Source organism: Haplochromis burtoni, unplaced genomic scaffold (assembly GCF_018398535.1).
Source record: "Haplochromis burtoni strain Fernald_Lab_line unplaced genomic scaffold, NCSU_Asbu1 Contig_60, whole genome shotgun sequence".
NCBI classification, from domain to species: domain Eukaryota; kingdom Metazoa; phylum Chordata; class Actinopteri; order Cichliformes; family Cichlidae; genus Haplochromis; species Haplochromis burtoni.
Genome location: NW_024582421.1, coordinates 1,924,050 through 1,949,332, shown reverse-complemented (window position 1 = coordinate 1,949,332; position 25,283 = coordinate 1,924,050). Strand labels below are relative to the sequence as shown.

The 25,283-nt window shown below is 41.0% G+C and overlaps 1 protein-coding gene across 4 annotated transcripts; it reads left to right on the top strand.

The window, feature by feature from the left end:
* The first annotated feature begins 1,108 nt into the window (after positions 1-1,108).
* On the top strand, positions 1,109-23,473 carry gnas (GNAS complex locus). 4 transcript variants are annotated; one of them, XM_005941134.3, is made up of 14 exons: positions 1,109-1,314; positions 1,651-1,902; positions 2,717-2,855; positions 7,835-7,907; positions 11,632-11,686; positions 11,786-11,905; positions 16,593-16,690; positions 20,846-20,900; positions 21,212-21,285; positions 21,430-21,488; positions 21,580-21,700; positions 22,003-22,133; positions 22,564-22,631; positions 22,775-23,473. In XM_005941134.3, exons 3-14 carry the CDS (start codon positions 2,717-2,719, stop codon positions 22,919-22,921), a joined length of 1,140 nt encoding a protein of 379 aa, XP_005941196.1. In that variant the 5' UTR covers positions 1,109-1,314; positions 1,651-1,902; the 3' UTR covers positions 22,922-23,473. The 4 variants fall into 4 exon arrangements, with proteins under 4 accessions (XP_005941196.1, XP_014195175.1, XP_014195176.1 ...); XM_014339689.2 differs by having other exon boundaries at positions 1,651-2,524; XM_014339690.2 differs by having other exon boundaries at positions 1,109-1,361; positions 1,651-2,855.
* Positions 23,474-25,283: the final 1,810 nt, after the last annotated feature.

Genomic DNA, 25,283 nt, shown 5'->3' with positions numbered 1-25,283 from the left:
AAAAATAGGTCATTGTGTGTGCAAAGTCAAAAGCAGTCGCAGTTTTCTTCAACTTGTGGCTTTATATGATGTCAGTAAGAACAGATATCTTTAATATAGTCATCTCAGGCAGACAGCTGTGTGCCAATGGGGAGCCAGGGGGCAGCACTGGCCACCCCCCAAGATTTGTTACCCCCCCCCCTAGGGTGGGTCCTGTGTTGGTAATAATTTTAATAAATGTGAGCGCAAGAGAGAGGAAGACACCTTACAGCAGGGGTGTCGAATTCCAGGCCTCATGGGCTGGTCTTCTGCAGGTTTTAGATATCACCCTGGGCCAACACACCTGAATCAAATGATTAGTTCATTATCAGGCTTCTGGAGAACTTCAAGCCATGTTGAGGAGGTCATTTAGCCATTTAAAACAGCTGTGTTGGCTCAAGGGCACATCTAAAACCTGCAGGACACCGGCCCTCAAGGCCTGGAGTTCGACACTTGTGCCCTACAGTGAGCTGAAGCATTATTTTTGTCATTTGTGTCACTTTGTATGTCCCTTACGATGTCACCCTCTCCCCACCACTGCGCCCGGCACTCTTCTGTTTTTGGTGTGCCACCCCAATATTTTTAGTGGCCCCCATATGGCCACCCCTATGAAAAAAATTCTGAATGCGCCTGTTACACTCACGTGCTTTACAAGAGAAAGCCAGTCAGAATTAGCTTAAAGTGAGGGCAGCTTATTTCACAAGATAAAGAATGATTATTTAAATCGTGAGTTATGGAAAACTATTTTAGCAGATTTTAAGAAATGGGTATAATAGTGTTAAGCCTATGTCTTGAAAGTAACTTAATGCACCAGTCTTCCTAATAGTATAACTCAGTATAATCCGCTGCTGATGTGCTTGTACTTTTCCGTGAATAAATGTCTGTAACAGAACATATCTAGTGGTCTTCTAAGATTTGAGTAGCCCTGCTCAGAGGGCTCTTGTGCTGTTATTCCTGCATACAAACCACCTCAGGTCTTTTTTCCTTGAAGAGGGCGCCTTTTTCTCTCTCCGCACAGCCACGCCGCTAACGCGGCTCCGCACCCGGATCACGTGACCAGGCGAAGCGGCCTCTCCTCCTCCTCCTCCTCTCTCGGTCCTTCCTTCCCAGGGTTCAATGAGCGTTGTGTGGCCCCACCCCGTCTCTCTAAAAGCGCTGTCTATCTGTTCAATGTAGGCTACTATTCTCGGAGAGAGAAAGCAAGAGAGAAAGGGAGAAAATAATAACCTCCAAGAATCGGGTATTCCCGTCTTTCACCTTCCTCGACCAGCGGCCAGGAGGGGAGCGGCCTTCACGGTGGGAATGTGCTGCTACAACAGCCCCGCGTCCTACTTTTTGTGAATGTAAATGCACATGTAGTGTCAAGTCTGTAGCCTGTTTACCCACCTAGGATTCAAGAGGAATCTACATATGTGTATATAAATGTATGTTTGTATGACAGCGTGTGTGCACATGTATAGGCCGTATGTAGGTTATAAAAGCCGAGCCTGACAGCGGGTGTAGCTTTTTCACCTGCAAGAAACGTGGATACATTTCGAGGGATTTTCACGTCTTTGGTCACGTTTTCTTTTTCTGTTATTTTGTCCCCCTCCTATTTTTTTTGTAATTATTTCCCCCCTCTCTCTTTTGAAGGGATTCATCGGAGTCGAGCCAGAAATTAAGAAAAAAAGTCTATCGGTGCGCAGTTTTGGAGGCTTGGTGGTGATGTGAGGGGCTGATAACACATTTCAGCAACAAAAGCGAGGGGCAGAGAGAGAGAAGGCCCTTTGGAGGAGAAAACAGCAAGGAACAGCCATCACATATAAGGAGGACAAATCGGAGGGGGGATACTGGATCATTTCGGATTTGGAGGTGGCGAGGGATCAAGACGAAAAGACAACCGCAGTGAGTTTGGGGCTGATTTGATGCAGAGAATGAAAAAGAGCCGGGTGACGACGGAAGAAGCGAGAATGCCACACATGTAGCTCGTTTGGGTGTAAATATTATTTTCCTTACAGCTGTCCTGCTGGGTCCCCGACGAAGACAGCCGTCGGGGAGACAGAAAAATAGATATAGAGTCTAAGTATACACCCATGGAAATGTTTGTCATGAAAAGCGACGTGGTAACGAGCGGCGCTACAGCACAGGCGAGCTTTGCGGACACGCCGAGTTCGGCTCCTTGTCACGGGCAGCTGTGAGACGCAAGACCCGGGCTTTTGGAGATGCAAATTAGGCTGTTTTTTTCTGCCTCCGTTTGAGGTGAACCGCCGTTTTTGGGTCTTATAGCGGACATTGTGGATTACAAGTCTTTATCTTACACGGCTGAAGGGGGGGGGGAAAGAGTTTGGAAAAACGAAACACAAACTACTGCATATAAAAGGGAAAAGCCCGAGCCGGATTCAGCAAACTGAGAAGGCGGCCTCCGTGTCGTCAGCAACAGTATCCTGCCCTTTCTCTGACAGCAAAATACGCGTTACGGACTTTAAATCTCTACACAGGGGCGCCACGGACCTTAAACGGTGTAAATGTGGGTAACGTTGCTGCCAAATCCGCGGGTCAAACGAGGCATCTAGACTAGTTTATCTGATTTATTTTTCTTTCTACATTACCCCCCCACCTTCCCTTCCCCCTCCACTACCACCTCCTCCTCCTCTACTTCTTCTTCCACCACCTCTTCCTCCTCCCCTGGACCCCCTTTTTTCTTTTTTCTTGCGGGAAGATGGGTTGTTTGGGCAACAGTAAGACCGAAGACCAGAGAAATGAGGAGAAGGCTCAAAGAGAAGCAAACAAAAAGATAGAGAAGCAGCTCCAAAAGGACAAACAGATCTACAGAGCAACACACAGACTACTACTTCTAGGTGAGTTTGACACATTTTTACAGATCTTATGTGCTTGCTGCTTTACAGACAAGGCCTCTGTTTGGACGGTTGAGACCCTGCTTCCTCCCTGCAAAACTTTCTGGGATGTTGTTTTGGGAAACATTGTCAACAGTGTGACTTTGCTCTTGCATAAGGCCAAAAATGCAATACGGTGCTGGGTTTTTGGCATGTTGCTGTCAGACTGTCATTCTGCAATGCTAACTCCCCAAACCTGCTGTAGCACAGCCCATTGGCTGGTTTTAGAGTATGCAGTGAGGCAAACCTGTAAGGTGGGGTAAACTGCTTGCAGGATTAACGAGCACCAACATCAATCGGAACCAGCCTGTCCTAATTGATCATTAAGTTATGTATGTTTGTTCTTTAACACCTTTTTCTTTTTCAGTTGTATTAAACTGGGACTTTGCAGCATGCTGAACAGTGCTCATTTTTAGCACTAATCATGCATGCAGGCCTCAAATTTGCCAAACTAACAGAAGCTTTACATCACATGCCAGTTTGTGGGTGTGTTGCCCAAACATAAGATAATGTGACTCAAAGAAAAGCACACCAAAACTTGGTTAATGAAGAAATGAATATGTGTAAGACTCAACATGTGGTTGTGTGAGTGGGTCTCTTTCATTATATAAGAGTGTTTTTTGTTTCCTGCAAAGCTCTCATCTGTACCCTCCTCGTATATCCATTCAGAGGGTTTTGACTTCTAAGAATTTGCGGCGGACCCTTGGGGGAGGGGGTCAATTTGTTTTGAACATATCACTATTGAGGGTGGATATTGTATGACATGTCACTACTTGCATTAGGGAGGAAGTTGTGATGACTTTTGGAAAGGAGAAGGACAAAACAAATATACCTTCTGTAATTTTTAGGTCTTTCAGATCTAAAATATCAGCTTGATTTAAATGCGACCCTTAAAGGAAACTTTTTTTTAAGGGTGAGCAAAAGTAAGTAAGCATAAAAAAGGGACACTCAGTTCACACCTGCTACTAGACCTTGTGTTAGCTTTGTTGGTAATAAGATGATCTCTGCAGCTTGACAGGCAGTAAATTGACCAAAAAGAGTCTACGAGTTAAAGCTGGACAGACAACCTAACCGATTCTTCAGCATTTGTAGTGTTGGTTTGTATTGTAGCCTAGCTAAAACACAAATGTTGACCATCTATTGGCAGAGCAAAATTTTGAGCATGCGTGCCCACAAGGTTTAAATTTGCAGATCATTTATGTGTTTTGCTCAGTATGCTTTTGATTGGATTAACCACCCAGTCTAATTAAAGCCTTAATAGGTCCATGTTAACGAGACCTGTTAAATAAGACTCAATGGGTGAAGGGTAGCAGTACAAAAAGACTACTGGATTGCTCTGTGCTTATACTGGTCAACCCCACAAGCTAGCTTTTCTGTCAGAACACTGCAGGGTGCCCCAGATGCAGTTCAGCTCTTGTCCATCATGATACTACACCAGATGAACAGTCATGCTTCCTGACGTGGAACCCACCACATTTTGCTGCACACCATTAATCCTGTAAATTACTACATTTTAATTTGGCATCTTTGTCAGACTTCTTCATTATAAAAAAGCATCCTAAATTCTCAGGGTGTTAATGTAAACAGGTTTTAGATGCCACATTGCATGTGAAGCAATATTTAATGAGTTTGCCATGACAAAAACAATTGCATCTTTAATGCTACCACAGTATTTGCAAAACAAAGGAACAAGCATTTTCTTTTTGTTGTTTTTTGTTTGGGTTTTTTTTTAAATGCTGTGTTAGCATACAACTATATTAGCAGCTAATCTGATGTTTTAGTTTAAGCAATGTTGCAGGAGTTTCAGTGCTGATGACTTCTGTGGCTGTGAAGGGCCTAATGGCAGTTTAGATTTCATGTTTCTGCAGGTTCTCTGTCATCCAGATCATGATTGTCTTGAATGCTTGAAAAGAACATAATTGGGCTTCTTTAAGTTTATCCAAGAGGCTTCTTTACTTCCAAAATGACTGACAGTCCCAGGTATTGAACCCTTAGTTGGGGTTGTCTCTTTGGAGATGGTCCTTGACCCAACGTTGATCATGTGGAATCTCGCATGATCAGTAGTGTTAAAAAAATAAAAGGGCATGGGTCATTCTGTCACTGGGGGCATGGTATGAAATTTCTTATATCATATCTCCCACCCCACCATCATGTGAGCTATTGAGGTCACCTGAGGCAAAGTGTGAGTGGGGATTGTAATGCCTGGGAAGGACTGTTGAGACTGTGTTGTAGGTCGTGATAGCTGGTGTTCAACAATGAACAAATCAAAGTGGACCTAGGTGGCCTCTTTCACTCCCCTGTCAAACCGTCCGTCTTGGATGAAAATGTGAACACTGGTGTCCTTCTCCTTTAGGTACAAGTGTACAGCTGAGTCTTGAGCTGGCTCTCCTATGTTGTGTTATACATTTGTAAGGTGGTTGTTGGGTTTGTCCTGTTTAAAGGTCCACGTATTCCTGACTGTACTGCATACACTATGCTGTTTAGCTTATGTTTGTGTGTTGTCCTTGGGATGAACCAGTTTTGGTCTGAGGGTGTTACTCAGCTTGAAGTGCACTGGGATGTTATGTTTGGAGCAAAATCTTGATTTTCTTCAACAATCCTGCCACATAATGGACCAAAGTATTGTTCTATCATTCTGTTTCTGGCTGGTTGATGTCTGACATTCTGGGGTATCTTCTCTGATTTAATTTGATAGAACTGCCAATGTTAAAGGGTCTACTAGCAGATATGCTCACTGTGGCCATGTGGCAAAAGTTCCCCCTTTTTAAAGGGCCATTGTTAAGGTGTTAAAGTCGGTCGGTATTTTCATTTTGGATAATACTCATTTGGCTATATATGACCTACTTTTTAAAATCATTTGTGTGGTTAACATTCTCCAAACTAAAGTGTACTTTAGTATTTGTCCTTATTTTATTGCTTCACAATGTAGTCTGGTAAAAGACGGGTAATGGGCAGAGAAGGAGGGAGCACTGTGACACGAGGTCATCAGTTATCGTCGAGCTCATGATGTTACGAGTTCATGATATATACTGTAGCAAGCTGAGCCATCAAAATGCACAAGTCCCAGACTTGTGTGGCTTCTCTGATGTGCTTGACTAACAGTTGCACTTCATTGCTGGGAATCGCAGCCTAAACTGGTGCAAACTGTCAGATGATGCTAATGTAAAGCTGACTAAGTTATTTTTTTTACTTTAGACTTCGTCTTTTTACCTTGGAAATGTATTTAACTTTTTTTCATTTGTCCAAAGTAGGACAGAAAGGGAGAAAAGAGCCCTAAGATAAATGACATCTGTACAAACATGCCACTTATTACGCCTTTAACTTTACTTTGAAATATTCAGTATTGCTGTAATACTGTAGAATGCCAAAATAAGTTTTACATGTAATTATGTATTTAGACATTTACTTCAACAGTCACTCATCATGTCAAGCAATAGTTAAAAAAAATCACCTAATAAATATTTAATCTTCTTCTAGATATTAAATAATCAAACAAACTGATGTACTTGTGGCTTTGTGCTTAAGTCTGTTTTAAGCTTTACTTTAAGTACGTTAGGTTTTTTTTGTTTGTTTTTTTTTTTTGGGGGGGGTTGTAACTTACATTTGTCTTTATTTAATTCAAGGTCAATTTAATTTTACCTTAATGTAAGTGAACACCAGAAATAATTAAGATGAGCAAAAAATGACAGCTGTTTAGCCCTTTTTTTTTTTTTTTTTTTTTTTTTTTTTTTTTTAAATTGTTTCAGGCCGCCTGAAACGGGAAAAGCATACATCTTGGTGTACATTGGGTCTTGTAACTAAATTTGCTCATTCCTCATGTAGCCTTGCATGCTGTAGGTTTGACATTACAGGGCAAAAACTGAGTTTCATTCTTATAGCAGTTCCAAGCAATTCATCTGGCAACCTGCAGCTTACCACTAACGGCCCGGTAGTGCTGCATGCTATCAATTTCAGTCTGTTAAAATAGAAATGAGAAACGAAAATGAATAACACACATATACAGTATTACACAGTAAGGTTCAGGCTCAGATAAAGTGACGACAAGCGTATTGTTGACATCTGAATACAAACACAAAAAACCCTAATTGGATTTAATTTATGTATTTATTTTTTAACAATTCAAAATTTTCATGCAGTATCTTAGGAGAATTGTGATATGTTATACTTTTAGCTAGTCTTAGTCTAACTGAGAGCATGGTGTTGAGATCAGGACTCTGTGGGGGGGTTACAGCATCTGTTGATGGACCCCTTGTTCTTGGCAGATGGTTCTTGGTGCTGGCTTTTTTTTTTTTTTTTTTTTTTTTTTTTTTTTGGGGGGGGGCCACTCATTGTGATGCTGCAGAATGCAGTCTCCCATCCCGGGTGATATTGAATAATCAGAATATTCCTCTTGTGTGCACACCTTAACATGTTTTCTCCCCAGGACACACAAATCGGCTTTCGAATTGTTTTGGGGCTTTTTTTTTTTTTTTTCTGTATTTTGTCATAGTTGCTTAAAGGGTAAGAGATTGTAGGGGCAGACGCAACAAGATGTTATACTTTATTCAAAATTAAACCATTATTTGAAGTAGTTTAAAAAGGAACCTCAAGGTCTTTTGTTCTCTGGCCCCTTGGATAATAATCTAGTGTTGTGCTTTATTGGTGGCCTTATTTGCACTTGTTCTCACACCTCTGTGACCTCATAGTAATGTCACCGGTGCGAACATGCCTGTAACAGCGGGCACTGCACTAATTGTCAGTTTGCAGGCAACTTATTCAGTCAAACCCATAACAGTTTGGGACCTTTAACCTTGTAGTGAGCTACAGTGCTTGTGTCCACATAAAGGAAGTTGTACTTGCACTGTAAACTGGTATTTCAGATAAACACCCATTTTATCCCAACACTGAGTGCATGTGAGTGTATCCGTAAGGTACATAATCCATTTTCACTTTTTCTCTCTCAGGAGCTGGAGAGTCGGGAAAGAGCACCATAGTGAAACAGATGAGGATCCTACATGTCAACGGCTTCAATGCAGAGTGAGTACTAGAGTGAGGCTGAGAATGAGCAGCATTCTGCTGAGTGCTCTTTTAAGTCTGAGGCTCATGTTGGCTTGTGGGTTTGAAGACTTTTATCCCAGGCTGAATCTACATCTCCTCCTCTCAGCGCCACAGAGACCCCTGTAAGAGTTTCTGTCAATGGTCATAAGTTTCTAATGAAACAAGTATACCTCTTTGCAACTACTTTGACCTAGCAACAGCCAGCAACCACTTGCCAACCATCTGGCAAATTTACACTTTTTGCTAGCAACTGGAGGTTTCCAAGGGGTCGCTGACCAGCCTGCAGGCTTTTCACTGTGAAGCGAACTGACTATATAGTGGGATACTTTGTCAACTTTTAGTAGACCTAACTTGTATTGATTCAGTTGTAAAATGGTGCAATAGAATCCTAAAGGTAGTTTCATCTTCTACTATATAGCCCTGGAGCATTGAAGTAATTTATTTATTAATTTATTGATATGCTAGTATTGGCAGAAATTAGACATTTTTTGATTTGGTTAAAAGCGATTATTTAGTGAGCTAATTCTCTGTAAAGACATTATGATGCCACTTAGCTCACTCATTGTTGACCACCTCTGGTCAAAGCTAAATTGACTGCTATGACTGGGCCTAGTTTAAGTTTTGAAATCTGCCCAGGTAAGGAGAAGCATGCATGTAAGGGTAAGGTGCTCCAAGCCGGCTTAAAGAACTGACAGTCAGTACTCTAAAAACTGCTCACCTACAAGTAAAATTAAGCCAGCTTTGTGATAAATGATTCCAATAATTTGCTGTTCTCCAGTGCCTCAACTGCTAGCTCCACCATGTTGAAGAGTAGTTAGCAATGCTGCTCATTTTAAGATCAGGGTAGTGGCACTCTTGCAAGAGATCTCCAGGGCAGAAGTCCGTCTGAACACCAGACAAAATAGAGAGAAGGCTGAATGATATGAAAGACCACTAGATCAGTGTCCTGGTCAGCTTTCCGATAGGAGAACATGAGATGGGAGTTGGAGCTAGCTAGCCAGCAGCTGAACTTTTATAGTACTTGCACAAGTTTCTGTCAGGGTCTCCTAAGGTCACTCCAACGGTGACCAACAATATAACTGATAGTTGTTTCCTCTGATGGATTGGAGTGGGGGTGGGGGGTTGAACTGAATCACCAAGCATACTTGGTTGAGGGTTAATCTAGCTGAGTGGTCTAACAAATTAAACCCTCTGTGTGAAAACTCTAAAGACTACACTTGTGTTGCATTTCTTCCCCCCTCCTCAGTGTTTTTGGGAGCACATCTTTAACTTTTGCTTAACCAGTTTCAGGAGTAAAATAAGATGTTTGTATTGGTCTGGTGGTGGTCATGTATTGATAAGATGGAAGTATCTTTGCGAGGTTAGGCTAGATTTTCAGCACTTAAGGCGAACTTGGGCATATGACCCAGTGTGTGACTCCACAACACAGAACAGTGTGTGTCAGTGTGTCCGTCTCTGCTTGCATGGGTGAGATCTGTCTTCATTAAGAAACAAATCCGTAGAGTGCCATTGGAGTCATAAATGTGACTTGTGTTTATTGAGACCTGTATGGTTCATTCCTGTCCTCAGATGCAGTAAACTGGAGGATTTTCATGTTAGGTTTATTGTCTGTATGTCTGATCAGACGTCACCTTTGGAATTAATCACCTTCATCAATGAAGGTCTCTTTAAACCAAAACGGTGTTCCAGAACGGACTTCACATGACAAGCATAATAATGTGCTTTAATTTGCCTGCATCCTCAGGCAGGACATAATATACTGATTTGAGCCTTAAAGGGTTCAATAAGGCCTGTGACAAAAAGAATTTTGGGGTGAATGGATTGAGTGTTGTGGCATCATGGTAATGTCAGAGTAATTGTCTCGTGACCGGAAGACTGGCAGTTCCAATTGCTGGCGTGATTTGGGAAATAGATGAATGGATGACTCATCTCTCCATATTCTTTGAACAAACGTGACTTAGCTGCCCTTGGGCAAGGCATTTGGAACTGGAAAGTAGGCAAAAATGAGGACTGGGGTATTTGGGACATTTTTATTGAGGGGGAGGGGCAGATGATGGGCCTTAAAGTTGAATCAAAGCAGTTCATTTTATTATTATCCCCCCACCCCCTTGGCCATGAAACCAACACAGCAAGCTTAAAAATGGGCTGAAGTGAGACTTCTATACAGTCTTCATGTTAACTTAATGTGGCTTCTTACAACTTGCTGAATTTCAGTTTCATACAAGTCTGTTTTTTCTCTTTTTTGGGGGGGACTTTGCTGACCCCGTTCTGGCCACCACCCCTCATGTTTGACACCCCTGGTATAGATGGCCAGTTGATTATTAATTAATCCATGTTATGCAACACACTAGAGTACAGAATGTTATTGATATTGATTTTAAACCCTCTTTAGATAGGCTATCATCCACCTAAACGCTTTTCTTTTTTTGTTGAACACATGTTTTTTTGGACGCAATCACTGTAGCACATATTGCATATATGTTGCATCTTTAAGTCAATCTCTCTCTAACCATACAGAGGGAAGCAGTCTCTCTGGAGAGATCACACAACCATGTGACAGTCTTCATTGACTATCAGTTTAAAAATGTAAATGTGCCTTCCCAGTTCCCCTCATAACCTCTTCCTCTTCCCCCCCCCCATTTTATTTTTCTTTTCTTTCCAGTTACCTCACATGTGGTTTGTAAAATATGTTTTTGTTTTTCTTTCACCACAAAGACTGAGTGCCAGAAATGCCAAGTTACTGAAGCTAGTGAACAGACGTTAGCTTGTGGTGTCATGGCTTTGGCTGTATACATACATTTGTGGCTGTTAAGTGTAGATAAGTTTGTAAAGGGGACCGTTTCACCCTTGTCACTGACATGGAGCTATTGTAAACACAATGTACTGTTGTCCTGGCAGGCTCAAGGTGAAAGATAGACTAACTGGCTCTCTGGTTGCCTTTTATTAGAAACATTTTTTTTTGTCAGTCCAAATGTCTCAAACACACAGCTATCGTTTACAGCAGACAGACATAATTTCGCTAGCATGCATGTCAATGAAGGTCTGTTTACCCATACAGACCAAAAACAAACCTAATACAGTGGACTGTAATGCACCCGGTCAGGGTAAGAGGGACCTCTAACACTTTTTTCTTTTTTTTTTTTTCTCTAAGCTTCATTAAAATGATACTTTATAGCAAAACTAAACATGTTTTTGATGTAAATATAGTGGTTTGAAGAGAGGCAGAGTTGCAGTGCAAGCTGTGAGAATGGCTGTTTTCTTTCAGTGGATGTGAAGTTGCTTTTGTATCATGCAGTTTTGTCTGTTTGACAAAATGTCACCGACTGGTTCAAAAAACAAATGTAATCATTCTGTCACCATTAGCCTTAAATTATTTTTTTAACGCTAAATTATGTCTTGTCTTTTTATTTACTCTACTTTGCTCCCTCTTAACAGTTTCAGATTATTGCTGTTTTATGGTTAATTTGTGGTCTCAATGTATTGCAGGTTAAATGCTAAACATTAATATCCAAAATCTTTAGGATATTAACTTTTTCTATATATAACAAATCACCTGCAGACAAAAGTAGAACTCGTTTTACATGTTTTGAGCACTTCATCTCAGTCAAACAGTTTTTATATGCATGCACTTTTTTTCCTGTTCTGAAGACATTTGCAGTATTTCTGCGATTTACTGCTTCTCATTGAACATTTTCTGTTTCAGAGAGAAGAAGCAGAAAATCCAGGACATTAAGAATAATATTAAAGAGGCTATCGAGGTAAGTGTGCTGTTGGTGGTTTAGTAGCAGCTTAGACAAATGCGGCCGTAACCTGTCGTGTTGTCTTATCGTTTTTCTTTGGGTTTGTCTTTTCTACAGACCATAGTAACAGCTATGACTACCCTAACCCCACCTGTCCAGTTGGCATGTCCTGAAAACCAGTACCGGATTGAATACATCCTCAACTTTGTCAATCAGAAGGACTTTGATTTTCCATCTGTGAGTAGCAATATATCACCAAATGCATATCAACCCACACTTTGACATGTAGCTTTCTTTAAGTAATTTATTTAGCGGTTTTTCTTGTTTGCCTTGCTTTGATCTTCAGAACTGTTTTATAATGACAGTAATTTTCCAGCTTTACTCTTTCAAATTGAACTCATAGCTCACGTTTTCATAGTTCATTGCCCCAGTTTATGTTCTAAGAATTGTAGAGTTGACCTTATATACTTGTTTGAGTTTGTTGGGTTGCTTCAGAAATTGGGATAGATGTGTAAGGTGCATTTTAGGACTTTTATTATTTAAATTTGTGTTGTTATTATTGTTATTATTATTATTATTATTATTATTTTTAAAGTCTGCATAATGGATCTGTAGCAGGGCCATGGCCTTTTCAGCTGTGTGTTTGTACTTCAGTAGATCATGGTAGGAATTACTCCCAGTGTCACAGGTGAGGATCTCTTGAAACAGGTAAAGACTGTGTCCAGAGACTGTTATAGACACTGGGGTTTACTAATGAATCCACTGGTAATGTCTGTGTGGGTTTGGTATTCTCAGCGGGATATTTCCATTGACTAATTGTCTATCCCAAGAGATGAAGGTTTGCACAATACCTACACTAATATGATTATAGCAGTTTAAGGTGAAACAGTGGTATTATTTTTGGGAGTCTTTGTCCGTCTTGAAAATGTGTATGTTAAGACAACTGACACTTGGTATGCCGCCATGCACTGGTGGTGTAGTAGTTAGCACTGCACTGCAGTGCTGGAGCTCAGCAGCATTTGCAAAAGTCTGAGGGCTAATGCAATGCATGGGAAGTAAGTTACAACACTAAAATGTTAGTGTGGACATTAGTCAGTGTTTATCTACAGCCACCTGTTGGGCTTGAGGTTTCAGGTCACTCAGTCTTGTATGACCTTTTCAAGAAGAAGCTTTTGTTACTTCTGTTTATTTTGAATAAAGTTCGTAAATGATAAATAGGGGTGGGAAATATTGAAACTAAAGGGGCAGCTGTGTTTCAGTCAAGTAACGATCCTCACCAGACACCCATTTATTTACATAGTGGCACTGAGCTCACACTCTTACCCTGAGTGATTTGTAGTTTGTAAGCAGACAGCAAATCTAACTCTGCAACAATTCATTAAGACAAATCAGCTGTCAGAGGACTCAAATCTGAGATTTAACCTACGAGCCACTCTCGTCAACCACTAAATCACCCCGCTGCCCAATGAATTCCACGCATTCTGAGCTGTTGGGAAGCAATTATTTGTTTATGGTCGTTTTACTTGTTTGGTTGGATGACTTCTTTATGACAAGCATGGCATAGTTTCCAAGTTATAAAACATGATGGTGAAAAGTGTGTGTGGTGGTGAGCGTCATAGGCACATCATCACTTCCAGTCAGGACTGTGACATTATTAATTTATCTCGAAATGAAGACTAATGGTAAATCAGGATGAAACGGGAATCAGTTTGCAGGAAGTCAGTTGCTTTTAAACTGGCTTTAACAGTGCCCTTGTGCGCCTGCCACTTTAAATGTTTAGGTTAGATTTCATTTTTAATTTAAAGGAGGGAGTATTACAGTTAATTCAGCAAGCAGAGTGCTGGTAAAGTTGTAAAGAGCTACGAGGACGGACGTGCCCACACGTGACGCATGCAGGTTTGTGAACAGGTGAATTCCAACATTAATAGTTTAAAGCCGTTTACCACGGTCAAACCGGTTTAGGACTTTAATGGAGACAAGGAATTGAATCCAGTGCAGATTGAAAATGATTGGAGATCCTTATTTTGTCAGGTACATTATTGTAGACTGCCTGCTGGATGATTGGGATAAGATAAGTCCAACCCATTTACTTTTCCATTACATGATGACTTGAGGGCTGCACTAATTGTTACCAAGTCAGATTTCTTAACTTTAACTGAGTTTATGGAATGAGTGTTTCATTTGTAAAATGTGAAGAGCAAATTTTGTTTGCAATTTGAATCACAAATTTGTTAATGTCTCATCTCTGCAGCCCATAGTGTAAATTAATAGAGGAATGTGCTGTTGACTTGCTGTCTAAGTAAATACTGGATGACTTCCTACATATGGCTGCACACAGCAAATTCCAGTGTTTATGTGCAACACAGCCATTTGTCTATTGCCCACTCTAATACACTATGTAGATTTTGGTAAACACTTTAAATTTCAAATTCAAATGGTAAATGGCCTGTATTTATATAGCGCTTTACTAGTCCCTAAGGACCCCAAAGCGCTTTACATATCCAGTCATCCACCCATTCACACACACACATTCACACACTGGTGATGGCAAGCTACATTGTAGCCACAGCCACCCTGGGGCGCACTGACAGAGGCGAGGCTGTCGGACACTTGCTCCACCGGGCCCTCTGACCACCACCAGTAGGCAACGGGTGAAGTGTCTTGCCCAAGGACACAACGACCAAGACTGCCCAAGCCGGGGCTCGAACCGGCAACCTTCCGATTACAAGGCGAACTCCCAACTCTTGAGCCACAATCGCCCCAAATGTATAAATCAAGCACCTAGCCATGCAGTCTGACTTTATAAACACTGCTGAAAGAGCCAGTCTAAAGAGTTTGCTGAATTCGAGCATGGTGCTATATTAGGGATAGTACTGTTGCAGCAAATCGGTTCATGAAATCTCTTCCCTCCTAGATATTCCACCATGAACTCTAAGTAGTATTATTGCAAAGTCAAAGTGTTTAGAAACCACAGCAACTCTGCTTCAAAGTGGCAGAGCAGGGTCGTCGAGTCCTGAGGCTCTAACACTCCGCTGACTCAGTAACAGCCAAACTCTGGCATTAACATCAGCACACAAACTGTGCACCAGGAGCTACATGGCATGGGTTTCCAAGGCTGAACAGCTCCTGTAGGTGTAAAGTGTAGGTGACTCAATACCTTTTGTTCCTGTAGTGTAGGAGAAACCAGATATATTTGACCTGCATTTGTTTAGTTTATAGATGAGCTAAAAATGGCTCTGCACATAAAAAATACCTTTTGAGTCACTGCAGTTGGTCTGCTCTTAATTCCCCCCCCCAACTTTTTTATTTTCATTAAATGAGTGCATCAAATTTGATATTTTTTTCTTAGTTTAGCAACTAGCTGCAGTTATTGATCAAACAGTCACATATTTCATATCACAATCTAGTGATGCCTAGAAATCTGCAGTAAGAGAAGCAGCATCTCTCATATTAAATGTCAATATCACAGCACAGATGCTGGTATTTAAAAAAAAAAAAAAAAGTAAATGAGCAATATAATGAATTTGGCTGTAATGAAGGAGAATATACTATATGTGTTTAGAGTGGGCATCTAAATCGGCAGAAAAACTAGTTGTGCTGTTTGTGTTAAGTTATTTTGGGGTGATATGTCAGCAATAACGGGTGTTACCACCTTACAGCCACAAGTAAATTTCAGTAGCTTCAGTGCGTATAGCTACACACACACACGGGGAACACGCTGTTGTACATGAGGAAAACCTCCCTGATCAGGAATGTGGAGACACAGGGTTTTGTCAAAATGCTCAACAGTGTGCTCATAGGGACTGGAAGACTCTAAGGAAATCAAACTTGTTCCTTTTTAAATCTAGGAGCAGAGTCACCTGACTAATGGCCATGTTTCTGTGACATTGATGAGAGGTTCAGGGGCAGCAGACCGAATGATCCATTTTTAAAAACTGTGCTAAATATGTATTGCGTGTTTTTTAAGCATGAAGGGTTTGGATGCTGCAGTTATAAAATGGTCCTTTTTATAGCAATGATTCTCATAGTGTTGCCACTTCATTTCGTAAAATCTACTGTAAGCCTGAGCAACAGTTCAAACATCAACTCCACCTTCACAAAGCTTGCACACTTTCAGTTTTTGATGTTATTAAAGAAGCGACAAGTCAGCTTTGTTACTGGCTTCACATAGTGACTGGTGGTGTACCGGAGTGCTTGACATTGCCTAATGTTTCTCCATGTATGTTAATGGAGTGGACAAAATATTGGGAACATGCCGTGTAATGCAATCCAGCACACCACCAGCCACCATGAAGCCAGTTAAGAAGCATGCATGTACAATGCTCCGGACAGTTCAAGTCAGGTTTAACGGGTGTGCTCAAAGTGGTCAGTGAGTGACACACAGAGGTGGTGTTGTTGCTGTTGTTTCTGCAACTTTTTACTTCCTTAAAATGAAATCGGCAAAGGTGTTAAGAGTGCAAAAAAGATAAATGCTTCATTGATTTGATATCTGCATGTCACAAAGTCTGTCTGCTGTGAGGAATCTGCACCCTTATTTACCTTTTTAAAGATGTGCACACAGACATCGCCCAGGCACAACAGAAACGCTGAGCAGGAGGTGCCCTCACATACACATCATGGACAACAGACAGCCCTGTACTTTTTCTCTCTCCCCCCGTTTCATGTCATGTTCAGTGTAACATGCACAGGGAATACACACAATCGCCTACTTTGAAACATGTTTAAGCACATGAGCTGTTGCTCAATCCTGTTTAATCATGCAGTGGTTCTAATGTTGTCCACTGCAGTGACACAGAACTTGTTTTTTGTAATTTCATGATAAACATGATTACTAACAATGTCCAACTTTTGCTGATGCTTCAATTCTCCTGTTCTGCCTGTATGATTCATCTTCTCTCCCCCCCCCAAATCTTCTTGTTCTCAGGAGTTTTACGATCACGCAAAGACACTGTGGCAAGACGAAGGTGTCCGGGCTTGCTATGAGAGATCCAATGAGTACCAGCTAATCGACTGTGCACAGTAGTAAGTAACTTAAGTTCAACTTCATGGTGACGTGATTTATAAATGTGAGGATTCTGTGAGGGATAACTTCTAGTTTTTATTGATACTGTGCATGTGGTGCCATTTTGTGTGGTTATCTTATAGTTGGTGTAGTTTGTCTTTTTTTTTATTTATTGTTTTGTTTGCTTTGAGTTACAGAAGCTTATTACTAGTAATCTGAGGCAAATGTTGTGTACTTGGGGCATCCTAGAAGTTGCATAGCAGAGCGGCTCCTTTCAGTTTGAGATGGTGTCAGGTCCTGCTGGAAGCCGGTTACAAGCAGGATGAACAGTTGCATTATTGACAAAGAAGTAGAGACTGAAGTATGTTTTCGTATTTGTTCTAATACTTCCGGTTTTATGACTAAAGCATAAGTAGGGTGAAATCTGGGGTAGACATGCTCATCCTGATCCCAGCATGTGCGCTACTAAGCGGTTTCATGTCAGGTAAGGCATACTAGTTGGGTTTTTTCAATTCATGACTCCTATATGGCAATGAGACCATGTATTATAGAAAAGTGCATTTTACCTTAATTTCCTTAAATCTGGCTAAATTATTTCCTTAGATTAAATGACAACTAAGGACTCAAAACTAGATGATAGCAATGTGAGCCCTAGCCTCGTCAATCCGGTTGTTAAGTGATGATGTATGAACCCTGCTTCCAGGTCCAAACTACTCTGCGTTTATTAAGGCTGTTTTTGGTTTGGGTTTTGGTTTGTATCTTATTCAATGTCATCTGAGCAAGCCCCCCAAAACAAAAAATTCAGTGATCACTGTCGACCTCTGTCACTTTTATTACCACTATTCATTATTAAAGCTCAGCTTTTAAAACCTTATGATGTAACTAAAGCCCCATGCAGTAGTATATTAATGACCAACCTCATATTTTGAATGGATTATCTCAGTTGTTCTCCTGACTGAAGTTTAGTCTGTTTACAGCTTCCTGATATGCAATTGCATTTATCCCTAACCATCGGGAACCATCACATGATCTTCTATTGAGTGGAAAAAAGTTGGCATTCATCTTCCAACTTTAGTGTACTAATGTGTTTATATTATGCAAATCATAGCTGTGTAGCTAGCAGTGACATAGAACAACATTATATACCAGCTAGCCCAACTTCAGTAACCCTGCAAACATCGTTGTTTAGTTTTCTGTCTTCATTTTTGTCGGCTGTGATAGAGCTGTAAGTTTTAATTTTTTCAGAAATCTCAATCAGATCATGGTTTCCATCTGTAGCTCCCTGCTAGCTCTGTTATGGTGAATGCCTGTATGTTAAACCTAATTGTTACACCTGGTAGAGCAGTCACATTGATCATTTTATTAAAGAGGAAAGAATTTAGGCAAAATTGTAACTCTGTGATGCTGCTATATTTGTTTAAAGTGTAGCTTGGACCCAGAAACGGCTAATAATATCAGACTTAAAGACCGGATAGTATGAATGCTCTAGCTCCCTAAGAGATTGCCAAAAAATCTACTCGTTAGGGAAGCACTATGCACCCTACATAATATTAACTGTGCTTTAAAAAAGATTTAAAAACTAAATGCAATGAGATCCAGAGTTTATTTCCCATCAAGAGGAGAAAGCTCATAGGTAATATTGGCATATACCACCTCTACATACAGTTATGGACTTCACTACTGTAACCGGTGCTCATACTCGAGTTTATGAGATGAACAACTCAAAACAAACGTGTCACAGTCAAGTCAAAACATTTGGTTGAGTCTTAACAAAGACTTGATTCTGTTTTTCTGAACCCTTCTCCATACCCTCACCACACACTGCATGTTTTCAACAACACACTGACTCAAAGTTCAGGAAAAGAGGTAAAGTAGCTAGTCTATAAACAAAGTTGCATGAAGCTCTAATTTAAAATCAACCCAGCAGATAGAAACGCCCTACTTCTGTTTCCTCTCATTTTCCCAATGTGCGGGCACCAACGCACCCTTACACATGTAAATGACAAGTGTGGTCGTATGTGAAAATGCTAGCATGCAATTGTGTAGTGGAGAAGATTAGATTTGACGATGCTGATTCAGTGCATTAATGAGGGAAAACTAGCTAGAAATCATCTCGATTAGGAGTAAGTCCGACAATATCAAAGCTCTTCAGCATAAAGGGAAATGAGTCTCTTGCTGAATTAAGACGGATACAGTGCATCACTATTATTAAAACAGCTTAGTCTGGTGGTGTTTCTAAACATGCAGTTTTCATGTCCTGGTAAACACTGAAATAAAACTTAAAGGGTCATATTTTTGGCATACATTAAATACCTGCGGACTTCTAAAAATCACTGACGAGACTTGGAGCACTCTGCATCTGCTACAAATAAAAACAGCAAAGTTATCATAACCTGTCAGGAGTATGGAGTCATCCTAACAAAGGTGGATGACTTTTAAAAGGGAGCTGAGACAGGAGTCACTGGTTGAAATCTTAAAATCTGGATGTGCATACGTTAAGTGATTAAGGGGGGTCCTAAATGTACTTTTTATGGGTCAGAGTTGTCCAGTTTATATATTTTTTCCAAACAAAAGCAGGTAAAACCACAAAGAATGTATAGTGAAGGAGTCGTGTAACAGCTGCAGTTTGCAGGGTTTGGGAGCAAACATGGCGGAGGCTGAGTCATCTACAGATCAGAGGATGCTTAGAGGGGGGTGATGTTTGAGGAGGATACCTTCGCTGCTCAGCTCTTGACTATGACCCTGTAGTCTCGACTGTTTTTTACTAATAAATCAATCCTGGTGAATAATGCATCCGGTCATTGAGAACTTTAGATCGGTTTGATCTTTAAAAAGTTGATTTCCTCACTCAAGTGGTACAGTCCAGTCTGTGATCCCTCCTCCTTCCTCCTTGCACACAACACAAACTCATCCTGCTCTTTCTTTCCTTCTCTCCTCCTTTTTTTTTCCCCTTTCTCCATCAGTCTGTCTTCTTTCTGGTGCTACTCCAGCTGCACGAGATTGGGTGCTGATAGACTATTAATAGTGCCTGTGGTTGGGTCTCCATGGTAACCGTGCTGCAGGCCAGGGCGCTGGGGAGCTATTTTTGAAATCTGCTCTGTAATGTCAGACAGACGCCACTACACCTTCATTCTGTCTCTCTCCTTCTGTTTCTTTACCTCTTCCACTCTTGTGTGTGTGTGTGTGTGTGTGTGTGTGTTCTCATCTTTCCTTCTGGACACTTTTTTTTTTCTCCTCTTTCTTTCTTCCCTCTCCGGATGGGGCTGGTGGTTGCTCGGACCTTCAAAGAATCCCAAAGATTCTCTCACTGCCCACTTCCTCTTCCTGTTTCCTAGTTCATCCATGTCTTCCATGATATATTGATGACCTGCTGTCATTGGCAAGATGTTTGAATGCTGCCTGCGGCTTGTTCTGATCTTTAACATAGCACTTCTTGGTCATCCTTTTTACTCAAATGTGAAATAATTGCAGATGTTGCAGGAGGCCCACCTTCTCTTGCAAATGAGGAAAAAGCTACATTAAATACTATACATATTAAAACTACTGAATGCACTGTACTCTTCTCCATAAGATCTTAGTTTCCTCAAGCTGGGTGTAACCTGAATCTATCGTCTTCTGCCCTTTGAGTTGTCATGATCACTTGTAGCTATGCTCACTCCCTGCTTTCACATTGACGCATTTTGGCATACTGGACAACAGCTTCAGTGTTTTCCCTGCATATTGAGTGAGCAGCGAGGATGCTTCTACCTTCAAGGTCATCTGCTGTAGAAAAATACAATTAAATTCAAAAGTTGGTTTTATTGGTATCTCTCTATTGGAGACTTTAAGTCTCAGTCAGTATGTCGGGCTCAAAACCACACGGACAGCCTCTGGCAAACTGGTTTTGTATTTCATATAATACCACAGCTGTGGCGATGTACATGAGAGATGATACTTAAGTGTTGCTGGAGGAAAAAGTGCACAGTCATGCCTGGTATTATACCAGTGTTGGTGTTTTTTTTTGTTTTTTTTGTTTTTTTGTTTTTTTTGTTTTTTTTTGTTTTGTTTTTTTTTTTTGGTCTCATTTGACTCCTTGAGCACACCTGTACAAGTCTTACAAATATGAAACCACTGTGTGGTCTATAGTATTACTCCGGTAACTGTTCTCTTGCCTTTTGTGTCTCTCGTCTTTTCAGCTTTCTAGACAAGATCGACATTGTGAAACAGAGTGACTACACTCCAACAGATCAGGTGGGTGAACTTCTTCCACTACAAAGTTAATAATATCCTACATTTAACTATACAACTATTTCCCCTGAATAGTATTTTATGAGGAAGGGACTTTAACATTTTGGGCCCTGTCACATATTAAAGTTATGCTTTTGCTCCTTTGGTGCCAAACTCAAATGTGTTATATCCTCTTATTTTTCACTTTGAAATTCAGTATATTGTCCAAATATTCCATATGTTGGATTTGTATCTTGTGAGTGTTTCTCCAGGTTTGTCACTCTAATCTGGCACATAAAAGCCTTGTTGTTACATTTGTCACTCCTGTTCACCAGGATTTGCTGAGGTGCAGAGTACTGACTTCAGGGATCTTTGAGACGAGATTCCAAGTGGACAAAGTTAATTTCCAGTAAGTAAAAAGGGTGGAGAGTAACAGTTTCTTTCAAAGGTAATCTACAGTGTCTGCTGAGGATATAAACACAAATCAGCTGTACATATGCATTTTCTCCACATGATGGCAGCATTTTCCATGTTTACATTTATATCTGTACAGTATGTTTGATGTCGGCGGTCAAAGGGATGAGCGCAGGAAATGGATTCAGTGCTTTAATGGTAAGTGGTGTTTATTTCCTCTCACTTCCCTTGACTCGTATCCTTTTCTCTCACGGTGTCTGATTTATCGCCATTCCTCCCTCTTCCTCAGACGTAACAGCCATCATCTTTGTGGTGGCCAGTAGCAGTTACAACATGGTGATCCGAGAGGACAATCAGACCAACCGTTTACAGGAGGCCCTCAACCTCTTCAAGAATATCTGGAACAACAGGTGAGGAAAGACGCCAAACCTGTCATCCTGTGGACTTGTGGTTTGTTTTGTATTTAATCCCGAGATTAAGTTGACAGCATAGGAAATCAGAAAGCCTTCGCAGCACTTCAGCCTCTCAAGGGTAGACAAGTTATTTATCAAACATGGTTTCGAAGCTAGAACACTTTGAGCAAGTCCTAAGGGAACTGTTATCTGCTGGCCCCTGTTATGGCTTATTTTGGCTGACTGAACTTTGTCTTTTCACACTTGGAAGCAGTTTTATATTTCAGTGTGATCTTATTTCAGTCTCTCGTCTTCCTCAGGTGGCTGCGGACCATTTCTGTCATCTTGTTCCTAAATAAACAGGACCTGCTTGCAGAGAAGGTGTTGGCAGGGAAGTCTAAAATCGAAGAATACTTCCCAGAATTTGCTCGCTACACCACACCTGATGATGGTGAGCTGCCTTATTACAGCATCTGATTTTGAGCTGTGTGTGTGTGTGTGTGTGTGTGTGTGTGTGTGTGTGTGTTAGTTAAGATTAAGTACAATAAAAAATTATACCGACGTGAAAACACATTTTTATTTTCATCAATGAAATTTATCATTAAAAAAAAATGGAAAATTCGATGCAACAACTCATCCAGAAATTTGAAAGGATGTCTTTGATATCATTCACCACAAGGGGTCATCCTGGATACACCTGGAAGTTTTTTGTAGTGAAGCGCTTGCTCTGTGAGGTGGAAAGCTTCTTTTTACGTCTTACACATTCTGCTATAGAGTTGTAGTGCCTCCTTACTAGTTGTTGCATTGTCATGTTTAAATTCTCTACCTGTGAAATTGCATATGGTGAGAAGTTAGTCACTGGCCTCTGTCTCCTCTTACAGCGACGCCAGAACCTGGAGAAGATCCGCGTGTTACAAGGGCAAAGTACTTCATCAGAGATGAGTTCCTGGTAAGTGCGTAGCTGTCTTTCATGGGATTTGTTTTTAAATGTATGCAGTGGAGGGGCGGGGGTTATGCTTTAATAAAATTTGGAGACGTTTCTGCTGCACAAAAGTTGTTTAGCAGCTTTGTAACTTTTCCTTTCTTCTACAGAGGATCAGCACAGCAAGTGGAGATGGAAGGCACTACTGTTACCCCCATTTCACCTGCGCCGTCGACACAGAGAACATCCGCCGCGTCTTTAATGACTGTCGAGACATCATCCAGCGGATGCACCTGCGGCAGTACGAGCTGTTGTGATGGGAGAGGAAAGGTGTTAGGCCAAAAAGATAAAACCAGATCGGACTATGGAAGACGAAAAAGAAATCCCTGAACCTGCGTCTCTGAACTCTTCTGCAGAAGTATGAGAGCTCTTGTGACACAACAGTGGCCAAAACACACACGCACTTATAGTAAACATGCCGTGAACCCAGAAATTCCCCTGATGCAAACTCTCTACCTGATGCAGAATTTTTGACGGATGGGTTTGAGGGGCTTACACGTAAAACAGACTTCAGTCTTGACTTTCAGCCATACTCCCAGCTCCTCACCTTTCGACATCATGTTATCTTCACGTTACCTTCATCTTCCTAAAAACAGAAAAGTGGCCCAGTCCGGACAGAGTTTCCTGCAGCGAGAGTTGGAGCTGCAGCTTGAGTTTTGTTCGTCTTTTTCTTTTTTTTTGGTTTTTTCTCCCCTGATTGGGCTGAAAACTAAGAGCTACTACTTCAGTGCAATTGGGAAAGAGATGAATTACTGCAAATGGAGAATGAATATATCACAGCAGATCAACTGAACACTGTATTTAAAAGAGACAAAAAACAAAAAAACAAGCACTGTGCTCAGGACTTTGACTCAAACCATGTACACCAAACCTTCCTTTCACTTAGAGACATCTTTAAATCCAGTGGCTCTGCTTGTGCACACACAACATATCTCACCTGCTTTTTACTGGACTGCACAACAGGGGGTCAATCTGGCAACGCACGTACCTGCTCGCATTTCGTTGAGATGCCGGCTATTTATCTGGGTCGGTGTTTTTGAGATTAAACGGGCGAAGCTCAGCCGAGCCCAGAGGAGCAGCGTTACCACAGACTTAACCAGACCACGGGTGTGTTGGTGAGACTTCACTCGAGCAGGTGTTCACTAAAACGGGATGGGAGCCAACTGCGATTTGAGTTTCTCTGATGGGAGGTGTCGGCCGTGATTGACCGGGGCGCCAGCGGCTTCTCTACAGAACTGTTTTGCCACCTGACTTTGTCTTGTTGGTATCGGAGCATCACGTGAGGAGGATATATTGAGTTTAAAACAAAAAGAACCAGAAATGCCAACTTCTATGGGACTTTCAATAGAGGGCGACGGGCATCCTTCAACAGTACAGTACCATATAAGTTAAAGAGAACTCTCATCCTGTTATACAGTCTCCACAGATGTTTTTCTCTGTGTAGACTTTTGTGCCATTGTGCCCTGTGCGCTCTTTCTTTATCTCAACTCTTTGTCATCCTTTTGTCACCTGTTCTCTACACGTTCTCAATCTTTCGCCCACCCTCTTCACCGCCACCTTTTCCATTTGCACTTTTACCTTCCTGGCAGTGGTCTTTCATTTTAAAGAGAAAATAAGATATATTAATCTTGGAATATTAAAAACACAACAAAATGGGACTTTTTTTTTTTTCTGCCCCCACCTGTGTGCTTGCACCTCCCTGCCATTCCTCCCTCCACCATTCCTCCTCTCCTCCCTTGTATGTCTGTCTTTACTTTACTGCTGAACTATTATTCTTGTACAGACTGTAAAATGTATTATTTTGTACAACTTTATTGAGGAAAAAACTTTTAGAAGATCCCTGTGCCTTGATCACGACTGTACGTGTGTAATGAGCTAAAGTGGGTGTCATACTGCGCTGTATAGCTTGGCCAATCCTCTCCCTGCCTCCCTCGCTCTTACCTTCTCTCCCTTTCTTTATCCCCACCTCTTTCTTTCTCCTCTCCTTTCCTTGGAGATGGTGGATGACCATTTGTAGCTTTAGTAGAGTCTTGTTTTTTGGGGTGGTTGGGTTTTGTTTTTGTTTTTTTGTTTTTTGTTTTGTTTTTTTTCCCCCCCACCCTTTTCCTTCCAGGCTATCTTTATGATTTAATGTCTTTTTTTTTTTTTTTTTTGATCCATATACCCCCAAAAAGATAAATATGAAATATATATGGGTTCTAAAGTATTTTATTAGAATCAAATGAACCTTGACAAATTGTACACTTGATGGTGTGCATATTGCTATAACTTAATCCTTTCAACTGAAGTTGTTTGGGACTTTTTTTTTTTTCTTCCACACACTGAAGGGTTATAAGTGGGAGGTGACAGATGCAAAACATTGCTTGTTTCTACACAAATCGTTATTGTTTTTGCAAAAAAGAAAAAATGGCCAAAAAAAACAATTTGTTTTTCTTTTCTGCTGAGGGGGGAGGGGGTCCTCCTGCCTAGCCTTGCACAGCAGAGGCAGCCTGTACAGTATTAGCATCTCTCATTTCAGTGCCCTAGTCTCATTTAATGTGTACATCAAATATGGGTCTACTTTCTGAAAAGGAGCTCTATGAAATAAAGATTTTTTCTTTTTTTTTTCTTTTTTTTTTT

Bases quoted from the DNA above. Each gene is read 5' to 3' on its own strand.
- gnas (XM_005941134.3), top strand. From the start codon at position 2,717: ATGGGTTGTTTGGGCAACAGTAAGACCGAAGACCAGAGAAATGAGGAG. The intron at 21,489-21,579 runs GTAAGTGGTGTT...CCTCTTCCTCAG, and splicing joins ATGGATTCAGTGCTTTAATG to ACGTAACAGCCATCATCTTT. The intron at 22,134-22,563 runs GTGAGCTGCCTT...CTCCTCTTACAG, and splicing joins CTACACCACACCTGATGATG to CGACGCCAGAACCTGGAGAA.